At 37.3% G+C, this 23900-nt stretch overlaps 2 protein-coding genes across 2 annotated transcripts in view; one reads left to right on the plus strand and one right to left on the minus strand.

Moving 5' to 3' along the window:
- The window catches only part of trim101 (tripartite motif containing 101), a 120011-nt gene that overhangs the window by 59662 nt on the left and 36449 nt on the right, over positions 1-23900 (minus strand). The window lies entirely within an intron of this gene.
- On the plus strand, positions 94-21564 carry ptk6b (PTK6 protein tyrosine kinase 6b). The gene is made up of 8 exons (XM_073875101.1): positions 94-669; positions 9142-9263; positions 9366-9526; positions 9791-9959; positions 16449-16607; positions 17642-17823; positions 19649-19802; positions 20573-21564. Exons 1-8 carry the CDS (start codon positions 251-253, stop codon positions 20761-20763), a joined length of 1557 nt encoding a protein of 518 aa, XP_073731202.1. The 5' UTR covers positions 94-250; the 3' UTR covers positions 20764-21564.

Genomic DNA, 23900 nt, shown 5'->3' on the forward strand with positions numbered 1-23900 from the left:
ACTCGAGTTTTCACGCATGCTCATGTCTTTTTTTACTAGTATCATCTGCTGTCACCTCATAATAAAGTATGCAGCCTATTGAACTTATGTCATTGTGGTGCAAAGAAAGGCGTGGTATTAATGCGGAAGATTGTAGACTTTTGTCATTTCCCTGAAGCGCGTGCCGCGCATCGCGTTCTTTACATCGGCATCCAGCAGAGCAGGTGTCTCCTCTCGGGAGCGCGCCGGCCAAGAGCGCAACTCTTTTCACATGGGGGAATGTTTGAGGACAGCTTGCCCATGTCTAAAGGCATTATGGGACAGAATATACGGATCCTCGTCGTCGGACGAGGGTGGAAACGTGGTGAAATCTCCCCGTGGTTATACGGGAGAAGGTTACAGCAATGCAATTGACGATGATCCGGAGGTTTCCCCTCGTTACTCACGACAGAATCACCCCGCTCTCCAGCCGCCTCGGAGGAACGACAATGCTTTATATACGGCTCTGTGGGACTTTGAGGCACGAGATATCAATGAGATATCGTTTCAAGTGGGTGATATCTTTCAAATTGTCGACAGTTCCAGTGAATGGTGGAGAGCGAGGAAAACAGACACGAACGGCTGTATTCTCGCCACCGGTTTCGTTCCGCACAATTACCTGGCGCGCGTGGAGTCCTTGGAGTCCCAGCCGTGAGTGCCACACAAACTTGCTTTGCACTAACTTGCTTAAAAAGTTTATACTTATGTAAAAAAATGTATTTTCTTCAGTATTCAAACTGTTGAAGTTTCTGTGCGTGCTGACGTGTTATTAGCTCCAATTGTGGGTTTATTATAGTAAAAGTATATTAGGCTACATGTGCTTTAATTATGGTTTAAAGGCAGTAACAATGGTTTTGTTAAACTGTTGTATAAATGGTTTTACTACACCATATGATATGGTGTTTGTCTCAAAAAGAATTACCACTAATACCACTAAACCACAAGTACTTTAACTATAATGAAATCATGGGTACTACACTTTTACTATAATAAAATCTTAGGTAGGGGAGAGTGGGGTACGTTAGTTGTCACACTGTTCATAACTCTAACACTAGAGGCTCAAAAAACAAAAATAGCTTGTGTGACAACTTCTATAGTCAACTTTGTTTTCACGTGTGGTCAAGATCGCTTTAATGACGTTAGCACAATTTTCTTATTTTTTGACTTAAAGTGCACATATTTCATTGCTAAAAACAACGTTATTTTGTGTATTTGGTATAATATGATGTGTTTGCATGGTTTATGGTTAAAAAAAACTTTATTTTTACATACCGTAAATTTTTAGCTCCAGATTTCCCTCACAGATTTGAAAATCTGTGTCCCTGATTGGCCAGTTAATCTGTACGTATGTGACGATCTTTACCATGTTTGAAAGTTTCGGTTGCTAACAGGAGTTAACCAAAGCCCTTTTCACACAGACATTCCGTAAAATACATGGGAAAGGTATCCGGGATTTTTCCGGGATGATTACATTTTTGTTCATTCACACTGCCATGACTACCCGGCACCTGATGATCCTGGAAAGACACGTGACCTATTGAAAGTCCTGCCCTCTCTTCTACGCGGCGTCTAAAGTTTGCATATTATATATTATTTCTCTCTCCTAGAACCACTCGCGTGCATTTTTGTTTATGATAAGACTATAACTGAGCACGTGACGCGCCGTTCTAATGCTGGTGAGTGATCTCAGCTTCAGAGTGGATATTTGACAAGCTCCCTGATCTCTGCTTTCATACAGTTTTCAGACATTTCTCATCGTGATTGTTTATATGCATTTAAAACCCGCATTTTGAGGAGCTGCACGATATATCTTGTTGGGATGACGGGCGGGTATTTTCGTTATTATAGCTCAAATGAGCACGTGACGCGATATTCTTTTATGCTGCTGAATGATCTCCGTTTCAACGCAGTAAGTAACGAGCTAACTTACCTGATATCTGCTTTAGTCCAATTTGCTGACATTTCTCGTCGTGAATGTTGTAAATCCCTCATTTTAAAGAGTTGAACCAACTTCATGTTGCCATGACACGCGCGTCCTCACTACGGCACGTGCGTCATTGTTTATGCGTCTCATTTATCATTTCCTGATAACTGCTTCAATCTAGTTTGCAACATTTCTCGTGGTGAATGTTTATATGCATGTTATCTCTCGTTGTAAGGAGCTGAACCATAACTTTTGTTTTGATGACGTGCGCGTCCTCACTACGACACGCCCATTACGGCATTGTTTCAGCTTCTTGTTCACACAGAGGGTTACCCGCGTATCTGACTAGGTCCTTTTTCCGGCAACGATCCCAGAAGATTTACGGGACGAGTTTGTGTTCACACAGAAGCTTGTCTGGCAATTTTACGGGTATTTTCTGGGACCAAAGGTCTGTGTGAAAGGGGTTTTACAGGCTGTGAGTCCAAAGCGGGAGGAATTATGATAATGTCGGTCTTCTCTACATCACCAATCCCGGGAAGTAAGCTGTTGCCTACAATCTGTGTGTTTGTTGTAGTCCAAGAAAAGAGATTTATGTTGGAGACGATAACTCGCGTCATTGTTTACTTTGGGGTATGTACCTTTTTGCATATCGTTAACATGTACTAATACACTCTTACACACCAAAGGAATATATATATATATATATATATATATATATATATATATATATATATATATATATATATATATATATATTTATACAACAGTTCTTTCTGGTTCTCGAATCTGATTGGCTAAGAGCTATACGATATTGTGCTGATATCGGCACTGTAACCGCTTCACCTTTCGTATTATTCCGCCACCTAGTGAATGGAGGTCATAAGCAGGCTCATCTCTGAATGGAAAAACACAGACGCGCTGTTTTGAATCACTCTCCGTTTGTCTCATTAGTTTACTAGCTCATAAATCAGTCTGTGAATCCCCAATCAGAAGTTATTCCGTCAAAGATCAGCGCTCTTGGATGTTACGTTAAAGTTAATGGGAGAAATGTCTTGTCACATCGTGTGGACGCTTAACACTTGGAAAGAGGAATATAAACACTTGTTTTTTTCTGGAGCTATATCTTTTATCAGAACGCGAAAACACCGTGGAACTGCAGGTAAGCACCGCAGCTTTTAAATGTGGACATTGATCATTTACTTTATCGTGACGTGACTATTAAAACATGTTATGAGATATTGCCACTGATATATTTATAAGCAGCATGCAAAAACATCTCTCTGACACTTATAAAAAACCGTTTTGTATAGTACTGACAAGAACAAAGTTTAATAATAATAATCGAGTGCTCGTATCGCGTTAAGAATACATGAGAAAGCAATAGTAACGTTTCACAAGTATAGTTTTATTAACTTTTACCTCGCGCCAAAACAATAACAACACAAAAGACACTAAATATGAATAAAAAAACAAGTACAAGTTTGATCATGACACCAAATACTGCTGATTTGATCTCATTTTGACGATCATCATAAACAAACAAGGCCAACACGAGAACCGGGGAATCCCTTTCAGAAATGTAGCCCAGAGAGGGCGGTGGTCAGCGGGGCGAGTGAACACTGATGTCCGCTCATGCTTTGGTTCTCATTTGTACCGAATCTCACTAAGCAAACGTTCAAACAGGCGCTATCTTTACTAATCGACTGCAGATTTAAATATAATACAGATACATTCTCGACTGAACTAATCTTAAAACTACACTTTGTGACCAAGAAACAGTAATATAAAGAAACGGCTTTTCCGTCCATTGAGTTGTTATGAGCTTCAAAGCAGCCGAAAGTTTTACCTATCATTCTGGCCGCCCTCAAATCCGTGGCGGAAGAAGTAGTTCTCAAACAAAGAGGCTTTTAAAATAACTCCGTTGTTGTTTTCTAGTTTTCGTTTTTCAAACGTGTGCCGTCGAACTGTTGTATAAAAGCAATATCGCTCTCGGAGTCGTGTGATATAGCTCTATATCATCATGGCTGTGATTGCCTCCGGCACTCGGCCTCGTGCCTCTGGCCTAATCACAGCCGTGATGATATAGAGCTATATCACACTCCTACTCGAGCGATATTGCTTAAATATATGTGCTGACGTGCTATGTTGAGCTAACCCTGAGATTTAGCCAAAATTAGCACATATGTCAGTTTAGGGCAGTAATTCTTACCCTAGTGGTCTGCCAAAGATGACCTAAACTAGGCAAGTGTTTATACAATCGTCACTTATCACTTATTTAAGTAGATTTTAATGCACTTGCTAAACTGTGATTTCAGTTCTTGCCTTTCTGTTTTAATAACAAAACAATGGTTCTGTGGCTAAACCAAAGATGAGTCAAAAGAAAAGATTGAGCGTCAACTGAAAGCAGCTAAAATCCACAGATCTATTAGTTTTGTTATGTACTAGTTTTTGTTTCATGTGTAAAATCCCTGTAATTTCAGTGATATTGGAGATTAAGGGGAACATTTTTTTCAGCATTTTATTGTTAGGCCTAACCATAGACTTCCTATACCAACCACCTCAGTTTTAAACTAAATGGCTCTTTTGAATGACATTAATTGGGCTGTTAATTGCAGTTTTTGTTTTCACATGTGCAGTTTGTTGTTCATATTAAGCTGTAACTCATTTCACATTTACTTTTTCAAATGAAATAAAATTCATATAATAATTTCTGAACATAGCATTGCATTTGTGTTTAAATAATTAGTTTTTGACTTGAAACAGTTGCATATTAAATGTAGCTTATCCTTCCTATTTTGTTGTTTTGTGGGGCCGTGTTAGAGTGGGATTCTGTTAGGTGGTCCTCAGAAAAAAATTGAAAGATAAAGTGGTCCTTGGGCTGAAAAAGGTGAGGTGCCAGAAACTCTGCTACACCTGTCTGTAATTATCAAGCAACTCTGAACACCTTGATTAGCTGCTTCAGCTGTGTTAAATTGGGGTCATATCATTCTAACCTTCCTTCATTTTACACTGCCTGTGTTTGGTACCGCATTGTGGGGATAGCACGGTTTCCTGGGTTAATTTCAGAGATAACCCCGCTTGTAAATTACAAGTGTGAAACGATCCTTATAGCAACTATCATCTGATTCATGATTTTACATTTCCTTTGGTGTGTAAGGTTAAACCCCAAGGTAAACGATGACACAAGTTGTCGTTTCTAACGTAAATCTCTTTTCTTGGACTCAAACTGAGCTTGATGACGTAGATGTGAAGTGAGCGACTTGTCTGACAATTGTACGTTTTCTAAAAGCTGTGAATCTGAATCATCCATAGATAGACAGTAAAAGAAACGTTGTTGAACAATTTTGTCCCGTTGGACTCTGTTTGGTAGGGATATTAAAAATATTCGTCCCATTAAAAATGCCTGTCTTAAATTGATTCTAAATCGCAAAGGCTGCAACTCTTTGTTTCATACACAGCTTGTGTGTGTACTACGGCATTTGGTCAGTATGAAGTCCTTATTAATGTAAAATCATGATGAGTCGGAGTCGTTTATAACGTGCATTTAATAAAGCAACACTCGTTAAACAAAATCATTTAAAATATTCTTTATTATCATGAAAATACCTGAAACAATTTGAAGAACAGCGATATAAATATTTCTGTACACATTTCCTGGAATAGCATTTGTAATGCTACTTCTTCTGTGGCACAAAGGGAGTTTCTGCATGAGAGCGCCCCCTGGCGTTCGGATATACCGGGATTTCACCGTAATTCATTAAAATTCATTCATTGAGAAACGCGCATTTGCACGATTAATTGTTACAGCCCTACTCTTTGGTCTTCTCTCTTGACTATATGCCTTCATGTCCACCCCGATTGCCTCATAGACAGTAAAAGATTGCCTACGAGCTTCTCTTCCTGTCCATACGGTAATTTCTCTACTGTGCAACAGAGAGTCGCAGGTTATGACGCAATCGTTAGCCTAATTTTACAAAAACTGCTTTTACTGGGCCCTCACGTAAGATACAAGCATTGTGAAAAAAAAAATCATAGAAATTTCAATGTTGCAGCTGGGTTGCTGGTAATTTACTGTAGATTTAAATTTATGTTATTTACTGGCAAGAGTTTGTTCAAAGTTAAATAAATTTTAAATATTAACAAGTCTTTACCAATAAAACTATACAATAACAGCCTCATGCAAAGCATTCTGGGAACCAGAAATCATCATCAACCTTTTTCTGTTTTTTGCTTCAGATTTAGTTTCCCAGAATGTTTTGCTTGATGCTGTTTTTTAAGTTTTACTCTGTAAAGACAAAGACTTGTAAATGTTTAATGTTCATTTAACTTTGAACAAAATGTTGCCAGTAAAAAACATACATTTTAATCTACGGTAAGTTACCGGCAACCCAGCTGCTATTTCTACGGATGCCTTTCATTTAATTTGTCCATCGAGATCTGATTGGATCGTTTGAAGTTTGGTCGTGTTGCTAATTGCTAATCGCTGAGATCTTCTCCCGGACCCCGCCCACCTGCCATACCATATGACCGGAAGTGAAGAGAGATCGTTTTGAGGAGGGGAGGAGATTTGCATTTTTGATGAAAGATTATGAGCTCACACGAATTTTTAAAAATAATGAAGCTCACAGATAAGTCATTTGTTAATAATACCACAATATTAAAAAATATATATATAGTTTTTCATTTCAATTTCATTGCGACTTTAAAGCAACACTATGTAGTTTCCATGTAAAAATGACTAACAGCTCCCCCATGTGGTTGAAAAGCGCAACAATGCCTGGTATCAGACACTCTTCTGCAGGCAGGGGGAGGGGCGGGGCTGTGTGCTCTACCCTCCACCGCCACTTTCAGAGTGTGCTTGTAGCAACTAGGAGGCTGCTCAGGTTGCAGCAACAGTACAATTTGTCCAGTTAAAAGTTGTTCTATCACTGAAATAATTTAGAGACATTATTTAAAGGTAAAAAAACTACATAGTGTTGCTTTAAAGGGCCATTTCACCGATAGGAACATTACTCTTTATGGAAAGTGAGTCATATTTGTAGTCAAAATGTAACATAAATGTAGAATTTTGTGCCTATTTGACAGAGGAAAGACAAAATGTGACTTTAGAGCACATTTGTATGAAAAACTACAACTGCCACTATGCACCACAATGCACAGCTCTGCAAGCCACTCCCATTAATCGGAACACGGCTCAGACATGCTATTATGTGCATAAATGCCACGTTAGTAAAACAAAGAAAATAGCCACCACCACTGTGTCTGACAGACACCAAACATTATTTACTTTTAAACGTGATGTTACATTGTGTTACACACAATAACACTCTGGTCTGGTGTGTAGCAAAGTCTTATTCAAACAGTAACGTGCGGTTTCAGATCCGCAGTACAAATGTCTTTTCAAGTAGTTAAAAAAGGGTATGCATTTTAAATGTTTATTTAGTTTTACCAATTTTCTTTTTGTCTCTTGTTTACTGTAATTACATTTGTGTTATTATTGGCCTCACTGCTCTCACAATACAGACATATAAAACACAGCTCAGATATGCTATTGTGTACATAAATGCCACGTTAGTATAACAAAGAAAATATAAACACTCACTTTAGTCAGACGTCCGTTTATCCCTGCATCCTCCACACAAACGCGTCCCCTGCACAATATTTCCACAGACGCGCTGCCTCAGCTCTTGGAGCTTGTGCTCGTAAACCGAAACACGTCTTTGAAATAAGCACGCGACCAGAAACATTCACAAAACAAACGTTCATATCCTTATCTGATCCAGAAATGTTAAACCGAAAGCAAACGGCGCGAGTCCGTCCAAGCCTATATACTCCGCAGCGCGTCTGCTCGTAAACCGAAACATGTCCGTGAAATAAACATTCCAAACGCGTGCAAAGTTCCTCTCTTGTCTAGAAACCTTCACCAAACAAACGCCCATATCCTTATCTGATGCAGAAATGTAATAAAGCAAGCACACAGCGAGAATACAGGCAGTAGTCTGTCCAAGCTTCTCTACGCAGCAGAGGCCGATGGTTGCTGCGTCTTCACCGGGCTCCTCTACCCAGCCGACGCCCAGGCTCCGGCCTACTCCTCGGGCTTCTGTTCCTACATCTGCCTCAGCTCTTTGCAGTATTGTGGCTCATAAAGGTGCAATGTACAGCGGATTAGAGCATCACGCTTGTAAAATCACCCTCTTCCATGTAATATTGATTAACTTCCACTGTTATTGTAACATGAATTCTGGCTCGCTCCACAACTTCTGTTTAGCTTAGCTTAGCATAAAGATGGCGGCTGATCGTTTTTTTCCCGTCTGTGTTTGTATATTTTCGTAAGTCCCACCCACTTATCTGTAATTGGTCTGAAGCGTGAGTGGGTCCCACCCATAGCCCCCACCTTGGAAAAATGAGGAATGAGTGTCTGTAGTCTTTCACACTCAATAGAGATACAGGATTTCCTTCCTTCAATGACTCAAAATGACGATTTTTACATCATTGAAAGAAGGAAGTGCCTCACTGAAATCAGTATTTCTCCCCTCTCAGGAGAAACTGAGGAAATGGTGCACGACCATTCAAAAACATGACTGGGGTTCTAACGGTACAAAGCTTAATGCAAATGGGTGAAGTTTCCCTTTAACTCCTGTCAGCATTGCATTGTGAGCGAATCTTTCAAACATGGTAAGAAGCTTCATATTTCCGGCTGACGTCAGAGGTATCAGGCCAATCACAACGTACAGATTAGCTGGCCAATCAAGGACAAAGCGCTTTTCAGATCAATGAGTTTGTATTTGTATTTTTACACTTTTACTATAACAAAATCATGATTACTATTATAACACCATGGGTACTACACTTTTACCACAATAAAACCACTGTATATTTGGTAAAGGCTGCTGTTCCTTCTCTGTCTGGTTCAGCGTATGTTTTAAATGTAATTACAGTTTCATTTTATGAGATTAAGCCATACAACACACACATAATCTGTATCTCTCGTTTTACTGTAAGTGTGCATGGACCCGTGATGGCTAAAGTAGTGATTGCATCACATGTTCCTGTAAATGTGAATGTATTATTTCCTCAGTAACCTTCTCCTGCACTGTATTGATTATTAGTGGATTTATATATGAAATGCTTAAATTTCTCGTGATGATTGCACACCAGCCCAGTTGTACCTGACCCCCTTGTTTTTCATTCCCCCTTAGGTGGTTCTTTGGAAAGATGAGCCGAGTTGAGGCTTCAGGTCACCTCATGTTACCTGCAAATCACGATGGCTCCTTTCTTGTCCGAATCAGTCAGTCTGAGAGCGTGGGCCATGTGATCTCAAGTTTGTATTAATGCTGAAGTTGTAAAATTGTATTTAAAGTGTGGTCTATATGGTTTAATCCCAAACTGAAGGCCTTTTCCTAATCTGCACCTTCTCTCATAGTAAAGGCACATAATCAAGCAAAACACTTTAAGATCTACCAGACGGATGGTCATTACTTCGTGGATCAGTCTATGAAATTCTCCAGCATGATAGAGTTGGTTGAATACTATCAAATTCACCCACTGGCCTCTGTGGATAGACTCAAACGCCCCTGTATAAGGGTAAGACAAAGTTTGGCACGCTTTCTTGATCTGTTTGTGCTCTCCGTGTGGTCATCTTTCTCGTTGCCTCCTGCCCTCTTTCCGTTCTGTAATCTGAGGAAGTGGTTAAGAGAGTTGCTTCATATTTTTGAGAACATCAGTCAGATTTTGAAATTGCAGACTGTTTGCACTATTCAATGAATTCATCAGCAAACAAACAATCTATATTTAATGCACAGCAAATACAAAAACATTTACATCACTTCCTGCCACTTCTCACTCTAGAAAAGACCTCAACCACAAGATCTATCACATTCAACAGTGGATGAGTGGGAGTTGCCAAAGGAGGAGTTTACCATCGAACAGGAGCTTGGCAAGGGCCACTTTGCTGATGTTTACAGAGGCAAATGGAAAAATCAAATTCATGTGGCCATCAAAATCCTCAAGAACAATGGTGAGCTAACACTAGCTGCGTTTTGTACGATCATGGTTATGAGAATAGTTTCACAAACTGAAAACATTGAATGCATCATAGATTCTCATGATCGTAATAAACTATGTGATCCTGTCTTTAAAATGTTATTAGCTTGTTTGTAGAAAGTATGAATGTTTTTCTGCAGCTTTAGGACTTTAGATTCATTCAACAAAGTTAAATCGAACATGCATAATCATTTGTTAATAAATGATCATATATGTTATTAATTATGCATATTTATATAGCATATTTATTATTAATATGAATTATTACATGGCTCATTTGAATGCTTAATTCTGATTGGCCAGTTGCGTCATTTGCAGGTTTGATATTTTCAGATAACAACAAAAATTAAATATAAATGTCTTTTAATAACATACACAGGGCTTGAAGTGGGTCTGTACTCATTCTCTATTTTAAAGGGCACCTGTGGTCCGATTCACGATTTTACGTTTCCTTTGGTGTGTAGGTGTCAGGCCCGAATTAACACAGTGTAGTGCCACAGGGTGACCACATTTGAAGTCCCCGCACACGGCTTATATAAGCATGCAATGCACTTATTTACATTTTCCCAAAATAACTGCATTACTGAAAAAAATAGACTTAACTTTATGCAGTTGCTGCATGTGGCATTATGCACAATTGATGAAACTTTCAGAATAGGAGTTATGAAGCGATTCATATTTAATTTACCAATAAAGAACAATACATATAACTTACATTCCAGCACACATCTCAGTAGCCAAGCCATTTAAACATTTAATCTATCTAAAAAAATAAACATAGCGTGATGAAGCACAATAAGAAACATGGGGGATCACACTTCAACAGAACACCGGTACTGTGCCTCTCTGAGTCGAAGTGTCAGCGAATGGGGAATTAATAGCAATGACATCACATTAAATCATCTGCAATCACGCGAATAATAGACGTCTCTATAGAAAGGATGTGTGTGAGTCAGATCTTCACCAAGATGAAGGTAAAACTATCCATGAGCAAACCGGCGCCTGTGGTTGTAACAGACAGTCGCTATAGCAGCAGCACAAGCAACGCTACCTCAGACATTGATGTTAATGATAACGTGATAACGAGTAGCCAGTACCAGCTGACCCTAATGCCTTCACGAGACTGTTTCATACAATTTAGAACAGAAATTAGTTTTTATATCCTTTATATTTCGATAATGTTTATTTTTCAGTGTTATAGATTACAAGTGAAATTATTTACCATTAAATCTGATAAATGTATCCACAAACTGCTAAGTAATCTTTTACCTCTGACACTAACACGCACGCGCACACGCACACACGCACATGCACGTTGTGCTAGCAATATTTAAGATGCACAAGAGAGGACCAGAACTTTTATTTCCCTACTTAAAGCACTGAGCATATATGACAATATATTTACAAATGATTAAACCAAATAGTGTGTTCTGGACATTTGAATGTCTTGTCTTATCTCAAAACCAAAAAATAAACGGGATTTCCTCATGGAAGGTATGCATTCATTAAAAATGAATATTTCTAATCAATATTTAATATTCCTTACTTTAATTATGAGGTAAATAGCTGTTTAATATGTAGGATATTCATGTACAGGCAGCTGGTTGTTATCACAAAATAAACCCCTTTAGTGTAATACACACCGTCTGGGCTTATTTCTGCAATAACAACCGGCTCCCTGTACATTATCCCTTAAGTATTAAACTGCACCTGTCAAGATGACTCAGAGTACTCAGAGTTTTATATGTTTGTTATCTGGGAATAACAAACTTTGGAATGTTGCCACTGACCAATCAGAATCCAGCATTCCAGAGTGCAGTGTAATAATAATAATTAACTACATTAGTTCAAGTAAAAAAAGTTAAAAGTGAAAGTGACATAGTGAACACACGCACTTCATAAACACACACACACGGAGCAATAGGCAGTTATCACTGAAGTACCCAGAGACCAATTGGATGAAGGTTGCTTTGCTCAAGGAGACCTCAGACGCTACTTGCAATTGGGTTACAAGCACAACTCTCTTACCATTAGAAAATGACTGCCCCACAGTTAGTTAAAAAGGACTAACAATTTAATAAATATATGAAGAGTTTGGTTCCAAAACGCAATAAACGGCATTTAAAAAAATGAGTTACTGCCAAAATCAGTATTATATTAGGTCAGTATTTAAATGTAAATTCTTAATTTTACGCAAAATAAAATATCCTCTGTGTTATTCTGTCATCTTTTCTCCATTTTTCCCAAAACGTGACAAACGCTACACCTCCTTTTCTACAGAATGCAATAAATCCACTCCACAGATTACAGCGCACCATTCCACGCATTGTAAACAAACAATGGCGACGCGTTGAGTACACAGAATCCTAGTTTTCCTCATCTTGTACTTCGTGATCAACAAACAAACAAAAACAAAATAATACTTTGATAAACCTGTGATGGTTTTCTGTGACGAGAAAGAAACGTAGGCCATCAATATCTAATAATTTACGCGAGAACAACTCTGGAGACGGAAAATGCCGGTTGCTTCGACAGCATCAAGCTCTTTTGTGCTAACACATTGACCCCAGGGGATCTTATGAAAACTTTTATTTTACGTGATGCCAACGAAAATCGAGCAGGACCAAACATTTTACAGCTGATCGCGGTCAAAAAAGTTCAGCGACGACGTCCCAAGTATAACCGCAGCAATGACAGTGTTCTTAATATGAGTAAGTGTTTTGATTAATGGCATTAATGTTTATTTTTTTAATCAGTGTGTACAACTGTTCAACTAAATGAATATAACATGGCAAAGATGAATGCACATTTATATATTGATTCAATAGATTTTATAGCATTTTGAAAAAATAAATGGATTTATTGCATTTTGTGGAAAAAATAATTCATTTTTTTTATAAATCTTTGAAAATCAAATTATGGATTTGAATATTTTATGTTTTTATAACCTAAAGATGCTATGTGAAAGTTTGTAAAAGAAAATAGTGGTTTTCATCTTGTCACTTTCTTGGTATAGAAAACACGTTTTTACCGAAATTTGTCAAAATGAATTTATTGCGTTTTGGAACCAAACTCTTCATATATTTATACAACATAGATTTATTAATGATGTTAAACTATATTGTTAGCTAATGCATTAACTAATGCAAATGATAGCTTATTATAAAGTGTTACCATTTACATTTCTGTAACATTTTACACTTTTGGGAGATGCAGATTTATTATGTTGAGATTCAAACCCATGCACTTTGTATTGCTTGCACAACACTTGATAATTTCTCAGTTTAGCTACAGCAACAGCATTGTAACAGTAAAGAAATACTGTGTTTAAAAGAAAAACTTTTCAAATCTATCCACCTGTTTCTAGACATAAATGTGGGTGCCGCCATCTTTGAGCTTTCCTGTTTATGACTTCCGGTGAGCCACTAAAGCTAATGGTAGTTTATTGCGAAGGACACAAGTGTGCCGTTTTGACTGGCTGTTTAATGTTTATTATGAAATCCAGGAAGACGACATAATTTGTGCAGTTAGGGGTTGCCATAATAGCTAATACAAATGCAGTAAATCTCTAACAAAACATTTGTTTTAACCCCATGCATAAGAACTGAATGTGTATGTGGCGCACATGCACTCATGATCTCTATTTACAAATCCATCCAGTAAACCTTTCATAGAAACTGCCAGTAAACAATAAATACAATAATTGTTTAAAAACAACTAACATTATGCTGATTTATTTATTCTGCTACTATATATTATTTAAAAAATGCGATTTCAGTACAGAATATTTACGACATAATCTGCTTAGTTAATGTTTATAATAGTAATGTGTTTGCAGGTACTTTTGTTATGTTTTAAATGAAAAAGCAAATAAAGTAAGCAAATCATTTCATAAGCTCAAGTCTCCACCTAGTGCGTACGATGTAATAATATTTTCATAAAACGAAAACAATACACAATACATGTAGTAGTTTAATATTTTTATAATGGTTTGTTCAAATAACTTACAATGTGTTGAATGAGAAAGATACTGCTGACTGTGTCGGACCGCGTGTAGCTGGACCGGGTGTGCCTCATAAGCCTTGAAAAAGTGAAGCCTCTGGCTCTTTGATCGCCCCCTGGTGGCTGGCTGCAGTACAAGTCATAACCCCGCCCTCTCCATTCAAATGAATAGGACTTTGCTCTAAATAAAAAAAATATTTACACTTCCAATAAAAGTTTTCGAAAGATGGTTTTGGTCCTTTCAAGTAGTTGTTATCACGCTGATATATGTTCATTTGTTAATTTTTGTGATAAGTTTCATTTTAGATTGTAATTTGATGCTATAGAAACGGGGCGTGTCGTTATGATTGGAGTGGTTGAATTGGCCGCGCGAGCGTTTGGGCGGAAGTTTAATACCGCGGCTCCGCCTCTGGCTTCACGGACGATTCCTTCTGCGCATGCCTCGGCTCCAAACTGGCGTTTTTACGTAACATGGCGGCGACCGTGGTCGGACATTTTTGGCTTCAATTCATTACAATGGTGGGAGCTGGACGCGTCGCCATAAACAAGTCCATTAAAAATTGCCGTTTAAAAAAACTTCTCACCAGAGAGAGAGTTGTGCCATTTTAAACCAGCCCCTGAAAAGTTAAAAACACAAAGTCTTGGTAAATTTCATGTACAAAGACTCGACTGACTTTCTCATTGTAAAGATACTGGTATGTCTCTGCTTTTATATTTGCGCATTGAAGACCCGTCACCTCTGATCAACAACACGAAATGATTGAATATATCTTCATATATCAAGCCACTTTTTAATTTCATCCTCACACTGGTTCATACATGGCAGGTTTAGTAAATATTAACTGTTTAAATCATGTTTTATACGTGCTCCCACTACCGGCTGGCTATTGAACCGGAAGTCTCGCACTGGAAAGAACATACAGTACGTCACATCACTTCTGCGTTCGAGAAAAATGTGGATATCAGATCTTTATGAATACTCTACTCTGTTGTCCGAACTGTTTTCCAAACACAGTTATACCAGGATATAAAAAGATACTCAAAGAGTTTTCCGGTTCCCTCGTAAAAGAGTTTTGATGCATGAAATACTGCAAAGAATGAAAAACATTTAGAGACTTTACCTGTCAGTAAATCTATACTGTCAGGTTATTGTATCCATACAGGATGTATAGTAGACATTCAAGAAACTCCACACCAGCAGATTTGTTAAACAGGTCAAATATTTTCAAAAGCCAAACACACAATATTCCAGACAGAAGTGCTGGGAAATTCAGCTTTTGTCAGTTTCAGAGCTGAAAAATTCACCCCAGGACATTACTAAACAACAACATGGTTGGGCAGTTCTGTGTTGTTATGGGCACAAATTAAGTACTTCATTCCAGAGAAAATGTATTCTAGTAGTGCAGGCACCACCTGTTCTGCTTACAGCCTCTGGGCATAAATATCTTACAATTCGTACAACCAACAAGTTTGTATTGTGCACAGCAGCACACACTTCTGGCAGCTGCCAATATACCCGTGATCTCAAGCAGAACAAATGTGGGTCACACAAGATGACAATGACCCCAAAGACACTACACTGGTAAATCTACAACTAAATAGCTGAAGCAGAAAGAAAATAAGATTGTATACTCAAAAAATAAGTGATGGGTTATTTTTAACAAAAAGGGACAAACCCAAACAAACTTTGGGTTAAATTTACCTACTGTCAAAAAAAGGTACATGAAGGTACAAAAGTTGTCACTGGGGTGGTGGTACTTTTTCAAAAAGTATAGTGTTGTACCTAAAAGGTGGTTCCTCAAAGGTGCATGCCTTTTTTAAAGGTACCGCCTCGTTGACAACTTTTGAACCTTATTTTCTGAGAGTGTAGAAAATGTTTACTGTATATTGATCCAACAATGGGTTAAAACAAGCCAGCATTTTTAGTGTAATGGTAGTTTGAATGTCTTACTATATTATTTCTTACTATTCTTACTATGACTGAAATGTTTTGTGTTTGGATCTACCAGGTGAGAGTAACACGGCCTGTGTTACAGGTGATGGTGGATGTTTGCCAACTTTTTATAGTGTAACTTAGTGAATGATTCTTGCATATTGCAGTTTTGTGCTGTGCTTGGCCAACATTGTTCTTATTGTTTTTATTTCATTGCTGTATTGCATTGAACTTTGATTCATCATATAAATTATATTACACTGGCAGCCATTTCTGTAACTCAACTGTAGTATTGCATTAAAAGGTTGTGGGGTTGAATGCCAAGAAACGCACCAATAAAAATGCATAGCTTGATAGTAGTGTTAGTCAATTTGGATTAAACATCTGCCAAATGCATAAATGTGAATGCAATTGGCCACAGTAAAAAGGCTGATTGTCAATCTGATTATACGACACCCTTTCTTGCCTATAATAAAACATTTAACTGATATAAAAACAGTTGTTCCTGTTAAACTCTATTCAACACAGATTTCCTCAAGCAGAAAGAGTTTCAGATGGAGGTGCAGATTATGAAGCGATTGCGTCACAGACATCTCCTCGCTCTCTTCGCCATCTGCACGTCCTCCGCCCCTTATTACATCATCACAGAGCTCATGGAGAAGGGGAACCTTTTGGACTTCCTCAGAGGTCAGGCACTGCCCATTTAAACATTATATTTATTTAAAGCTGGGGGGATGGTGTCTCTGCGGAGTTTGGCTCCAACCCTGATCGAACACACCTAAAGCAGCTAATTAAAGGATTAGTCCATTTTCTTTAAAAATGGAAAAAAAATTCTCACCACCATGTCTTTCAAAATGTTGATGTCTTTCTTTGTTCAGTGGAGAAGAGGTCATGTCTTTTGGGGAAAGCATTCCGGGATTTTTCTGATTTTGATGGACTTTGATGGACCCCAGCACTTGACGGTTTTGATGCAGTTTGGAATTGCAGTTTCGGAGGACTCTGGGCGATTGCAGGCGAGGCATGAGGGTCTTATCTAGCAATGCACTTTTAAACCACAACTTCTCTTCGCCCTGCGGCTGTGTGACACGACAGCGCGACTTCCGGTAACTGCGTAATGACGTCGAAAGGTCACGTGTTACATATATGAAACACACATTCGCGGCCCATTTTAAACAATAAACTGACACAAAGACATTAATTAATATCATTCCTCATACAACAACTTCAGAACGGTCCTCTTTCAAAACACTTGTAAACACTGGGACGTAGTTTCGAAACGTCATCCGTGACCTCTTGATGTGATGACGTATTACGTGTGGTCGCGCTGGGGCATCGCAGGACCGGAGGAAGACAGGAAGTTGTTGTTTAGAGGTGCATATTTTTTATTTTTCTTGCTAAAAATGACAATCGTTTCGCTTTTGTGCCTTAAAGCTAATTCCTTATGATAATGGCATAAAATAATGTGATCAAACGTACAGGTAAAAAACATTCATACATTACCTCATACGTGAACATGATTACTGAACATCTCCCATCATTCCTGGCTTTTTTATAACGCTATTAAGTATTCCCTTTGTTATTGTGTAATAGGGACCTCTAGTGGTAAAAAGCTACATATTGTGGCTTTAAGTTGTATAGTTAGTAACCATGTTGCAGTAATATTATATCAACTCTCTCACCTTGTAAAGTTCATCCTTGCTCTGTCTGCATCTCATTTTCAGGTAAAGAGGGTGGTGCATTAGATGTGGTGTCTCTGTTAGATATGGCGGGTCAGGTAGCAGACGGGATGGCATATTTAGAAGCCAATAACAGTATTCACAGAGACCTTGCTGCAAGAAATGTTCTCGTCGGAGATGGATATATCTGCAAAGTAGCTGATTTCGGCCTGGCTCGGGTCATTAAGGTGAGATTATATGATGTACTGTGACTTTATAACTCAGTTGTATTGTTTCTTTGTCCTTTTCTTTCATCATTTCCTCTTATTTTCACAATTGTATGTTTCAATGTTGCAGGCAATTATTTGTGCTTACCTGGCAACAAGTGCAGATATTAAAGGGGACAAGACTTTTTTAAGATGTACAATGAATCTTTGCTGTCTCCACAGTGTGTATGTGAAGTTGTAGCTTAAAATGGCATATAGATAATTTATTATAGCTTGTTAAAATTGCCACTTAGGTATGAGCAAAAATGTGCCGTTTTGGGTGTGTCCTTTAAAATTCCAATGAGTTGATCTCTGCACTAAATGGCAGTGCTGTGGTTGGATAGTGCCGATTAAGAGGTGGTATTATCCCCTTCTGACATCATAAGGGGAGACTAATTTTAATGACCTATTATTTCACATGCTTGCAGAGAATGGATTACCAAAACTAAGTTACTGGGTTGATAGAATCACTGGTGTCACAATTAAAGCACTTAAACATGGAAAAAGTCAGAATTTCATGATTTGTCCCCTTTAAGGCATGTGCTATTACATTATTAAAATATTTACTTGAATTATAATTTAGGTAAAGGTGGGTTTAACTGACAAAACATTTGAAAATCTCTGTTATATGGCATGATAAAGCACATTTATATTTAACTCATTCCCCGTAAGCCTTTTTTTTAAGGTGCCCACCAGCATTTTTTACACTCTAAAAAAAAAAAAGGTTCTATATAGCACCAAAACAATTGCTTTGGATCGTAACGATAGAAGAACCATTTTTAGTGCCATATAGCACCAGTGAAGAACCAGTGAAGCACCAGTGAAGCGCCTGTGTGGAGCCATGTGGTGCTATGTGGAACCATGTGTGGTGCTATATGGCCCCTGTGTGGTTCTGCACTGGTGCTTCACTGGTGCTTCACTGGTTCTTCACTGGTGCTTCACTGGTTCTTCACCGGTGCTATATGGCACTAAATGGTTCTTCTATCGTTACGATTGAAAGCAACAGTTTTGGTGCTATATAGAACCGTTTGTTTTTTTAGAGTGTATGATTTTCACAAAAGTTTCACAAAATGTTTTCCAGGAAAAGTTTCTTCTATAAATATATAAACATTCAAATCTATAACATTTTGTTACTTTCTTTCCTGTCATCCTTTATTTGTTCTCTTTTTATAACCTCTTAAATATGGTTAGGTTTTTCAAAAATGCCAAATTTTGAGCAAAAAGTTGAAATATTTGCATTTTTTGTTAAGGAATTTTGTTAGAGCTCAGATTCAGAACGATTATCAAAACATACATGTAGTCTAAAATTTGTTAAATTAGTTTTTATCTACTACATAATAGTGGAATTACAAATTACTGTCAAAACTCGTCAGGAAAGCATCATTGGCAGAAATTTTTTTTCTCTTAATTGACGAGAAAAAGTCTGTTCAGCACCAGTCATCATGAGAGTTAAGGACTGAGTCAGTGCGGTTAAGGTGTCTAGGAATAGCCTTCAGTTTTGTTTTCGTTGGAACAATAAATATATCTTCTTTTGAAATAGACATTGTAAACATTAGTGGTAACATACAGCCACATATGAAAACATATATCTCAATATGCAAACAATGGCATTAGCGGCTGCATCCTGGTAAGTGTAAAGTTACTCTCGAATTTGTTTATTGAAACCGCTTTATGTAATACCAAAAAGGGAAGCGTATTGCACCCGTGACAGATTTAGATTTCTCCGTCACCTAAGTTGTTAGCATGGAGCAGTAATTAGATTAAATTGTAGCCAATTTTAATAATCTATGTCTTTATTTATGTTTAGGAGCCTTTTTATATATCCAATGAAAGGACAATACCATACAAGTGGACAGCACCTGAAGCCATCAGTCACGGACGTTTCTCGAACAAATCTGACGTCTGGTCGTTTGGGATTCTCCTGTATGAGATTCTCACCTATGGCGGGGTGCCTTATCCAGGTGAAAAATTGGGATGTTTGTTATCATGTGTATCATTTGTATGTTACTGTAAACAAATTTATTAAACCACGATCACAACCCAATAAGATTTGTGCCACAGCTGCCCTAATGATTACCAAAATTATTTTCATGTTTCTGTAATGCAGTGGTTCTCAAACTGGGGTCCGGGGCCCCCAGGGGGGCCGCGAGATGGTGCCAGGGGGGGCCCAGTTTTATGACATTTTTATAAAATATATTCATTTATTTAAAAAAAAAATAAGGCAGCACTACTTTGTATAATTTAATGTTTTGTTTAATTAAAATGTGAAGTTTTAGAACTGTTTTTTTGTCATAAATTTTCTTTGGGGGGCCGTAAAGGAATGCACCATACACAAAGGAGGCCGCATGCTGAAAAAGTTTGAGAACCACTGCTGTAATGCACTGTAAAAAATATTTGCACTTTGCATTTTTAAGTATAACTAACTTGGACTTACAAGTCTTCATTTTTTTTTTTTTTTAATAAAAGCTAAGCTAAGTCGACTTTATTTTATAAGTTACAGCAACTCATCACTAGTCAAGATAAAAAGTGAAAGTTGAAATGACTTCCAAGTTGATTACACTTAAAAAAAAGAAGAAAATGTATAGTGTGGTTTATCCAGCAGTACTAAGCAGAGTATAAGTCACTGTATTATTACTAATGCAATTCTTGCATTCAATTTTACATTTTACACTCCTGTTTATAATGCTAAAATGTCAAGAAAATTAATGATATTGATTTGTTTATTGTCTAGGTTATTCAGCAAATGAGGTGTACGCACAAGTCACAGAACGCAACTATAGATTACCTAAGCCATCCAAATGTCCACAATTCATGTATGACATCATGCTGTCCTGCTGGAGTGCACAGCCAGAGGACCGTCCTGATTTTAAAGACCTGAAACACAAACTTGAAAACGTCAGCAGCTACAATGACTTGGAATGATTCTGCTGAAAGATTTCTGAGAAAGTGAAACGAGACTGACCGCAAAACAGTTCTTAAGGATGGATGGTACATTACTGGATATGTACAATAGTCCAGTGTGTTTCATTACACCAGTTGGGAACATGCACATATTAAGCACTTTTTGGCTGCTCTCAGTGGATCATTTATTTTTGGATTTTTCTCTATTGGCTAAATTCACTGAGACATGGTGTTATTTTATAATCCTGTAATAGTAGATTGAACTGATTAGAAAACAATGCCTCAAGTTACAAGTCTTATGTGAAATCAAATATAATTTTTTTATTCATCTATAAGGTAAAAGATTTTATATTTTTTGTAATAAATTGACATTCTTTCAATGCAGTTAAAGGTTATAAACTTGTAAAAGTACATTATGATCAAAAGCAGATGGACATGTGAATATGCATCAAAGAATCATATAAAAATGATGCAAACTACTACACTCCTAAGAAATGAAGGCGCTAAATAGGGTGTTAAAGGTTGTTTATGAAACCATACAGCCTGAAATTTTGCAAACCTTTATTTTTAAGAGTGTGTATTAAGCATTATGTTGTTTTGTATTTTCTGTATATTATACTGTATTTTCTGTACTATATTGTTAGTGATTTTGTGTTAGTGTTGTGTATTGATATTTAGGTAAGCAACTTACCAAATTCCTCATAAAGGCGATCTTACTTAGCCATTAAAGTCAAATAAAAAATACACATATCAGATCACCCATTTATTTCCTTTAAAGTGACTTCAGTGACCTAGTTTGACCCGTTTGTATATATATCTTTAACTTTAAAGGGATAGTTCACCCAAAGGTGAAAGTTCTGTCATCATTTACTCACTCTCATGTTGTTACAAACCTGTATACATTTTGTTGTTTTGATGAACACAAAGGAAGATATTTTAAGAAATGTTTGTAACCAAACCGTTGATGGACCCCATTTACTTAGTATTCTTTTTTCCTAATGGGGGTGAATGGGGTCCACGAGCGGTTTGGTTGCAGACATTTCTCGAAGTATGTTCCTTTGTGTTCATCAAAACAACAGGGTTAAAGCAGGTTTGTGACAACATGAGGGTGGGTAAGTGATGACAGAATTTTCATTTTTGGATGAACTATCCCTTTAAATGGTAGTGGTAAGCATTTAGAAAACATTTAATGTGGCATATATTTTGCTTTATTAATGCTGTGTATTGTTGCCTAAATCCATTATTAAAGTTATTGCAGTAAAAACAGAACTAATGGATTAAGGATAAATAATAAGAAATATCACCAGCAGATGGCGCACTACGCCATTATTTCACAGTCTTTAACAAAGCACAAAATAGTGTATTTATTACTAAAGAAAATTTATTAAGAATATTTTATATTTATATGTCAGTAATTCATAGGGTGAAAAGCAGACTTTAGGACTTTTGTTATTTTTGGGATTTTTTATTTGGTGCTTGAAGAATAAAAACCCCATTGAAAATATGCTATAGGGCTATTAAAATATTTGCTATGGTAGCAAAATATAAATACGACAGTGTTTTTAATTCTTATTGTAAAATACTGTGTCTTTGAATTTGTAGTAAATAGCCTACTATAATTATAAAAGTATATATGTAAGCTAAGCTACAGATTACTACAGTAAATATAAGAGCTGCGTTTTCTGTAGGCTATATGTGATTTACAGTAGGCTACTCAAATCCATTTACTTCTGATATGTTTAAGCTTTCTTCGGTTAAACAGAAATAATTAGGCTACTCGTGAATGTTATTTTAAATCAAATAATTTATTGCTTTATTTCTCGTTTCGTAATGATGACTATGCTTTGCGTCGCTCAGACTTTGTTGGATTTAACGTGAACTTTTCCGGTGAAAATTCGAGATGATTCCAGTTTGTGGCTGATTTATGGTCGGGCACGTAGAGGGACGCGAGTTTCCCCTGCGCTGTTCACGCGACCACAGCGTGATCATCAACAGAAATAAGAGGCACGTTTCACTTCACGCAGCGTTGCGCAGACCGATCGGTTTTTGACGTCAAAATACCGCGAGAGCGAATCGAAAGCACGAAGTGGTGTCGTGAGACCACTTTCCTCTTATAGTTCTTGGCTCTAGATCAGTCAGTTTGATTTAGTTAAAACCCCTTATCGAGAACTACGCATTTTTGGGGTGAGGTTCTGTGAGGAAAAAATTCAAATTAAATGCTCTTTTAATTGTCATATTTATATAATAGAGCACACCACACCTGGATTCTTATTTGTAAAGTGCAGTTGTAGTTTTTACTATTTGTCTATTGTTTAATATTTGTTTAAAAAAATAGTATTTCATGCTGTTGTTTGGTTTTGTTGTCCATTGCATTAGGGTTAGAATAAGTTTCATATTCACATAACATAATAAAAATTATTATTATTATAATTATTATTCATATAGCTAATATAAATAAGAACGATTAAGAACATCAGCAATTACACTATGAATGCCCTTTACACCATGTGAAAGTTACAAGATTTCTGGTTCTTGCCAAACCAGTCAGCTGACCCGTCTAAGTTCTCCCGGCTTGCTGTGTGCCAGCATGCCCACGCATAGCATTTCTGAAGGTGGAGATAATAGGCAGAATGTATAGCATCAGGTTTCATATTGCGGTTTCCAAACTGTACACACAGTCAAATGAGGTCAAGCCACAATAGACATTACCCACTAACCTCAATAACTCGGGCACCAAGTCAAAGAATGATGCTGAAATATGGGTTAATGCAGGTTTTAAGGTGCTATCATCTGATACATTGTTTTATGAACCTTCTTATTTCTTTGAATGAAAAAGTATAAATGAGAAATGTAATTGTTGTGCTTAATGTATCCTCCTAAATGTGAATGCATAATTAATAGGGTGAAAATAAGACGACGGTAAGCATAGTGACTTTAATAGTAAAGTTACAGTATTTCTGGACTTAGAAAAACATACAAAAAAGCAATTTTTCTTTATTATGTTCCTATTTCTCTTTGGCCTCTGTTTACCTTTATACAGAATGACCTTTAAAATGTAGGGTAATTGTCAACAGAAGTCTGGGTACACCTAAATCGACTGACTCCTACTTTAAGACTGCCAATGACACATGTTTTAGACCTCCTATGGGTTTCTGGAA

Source organism: Misgurnus anguillicaudatus, chromosome 13 (assembly GCF_027580225.2).
Source record: "Misgurnus anguillicaudatus chromosome 13, ASM2758022v2, whole genome shotgun sequence".
Taxonomy (NCBI): Eukaryota; Metazoa; Chordata; class Actinopteri; order Cypriniformes; family Cobitidae; genus Misgurnus; species Misgurnus anguillicaudatus.

Bases quoted from the DNA above. Each gene is read 5' to 3' on its own strand.
- ptk6b (XM_073875101.1), top strand. From the start codon at position 251: ATGGGGGAATGTTTGAGGACAGCTTGCCCATGTCTAAAGGCATTATGG. The intron at 670-9,141 runs GTGAGTGCCACA...ATTCCCCCTTAG, and splicing joins GAGTCCTTGGAGTCCCAGCC to GTGGTTCTTTGGAAAGATGA. The intron at 9,264-9,365 runs GTTTGTATTAAT...CTTCTCTCATAG, and splicing joins CGTGGGCCATGTGATCTCAA to TAAAGGCACATAATCAAGCA.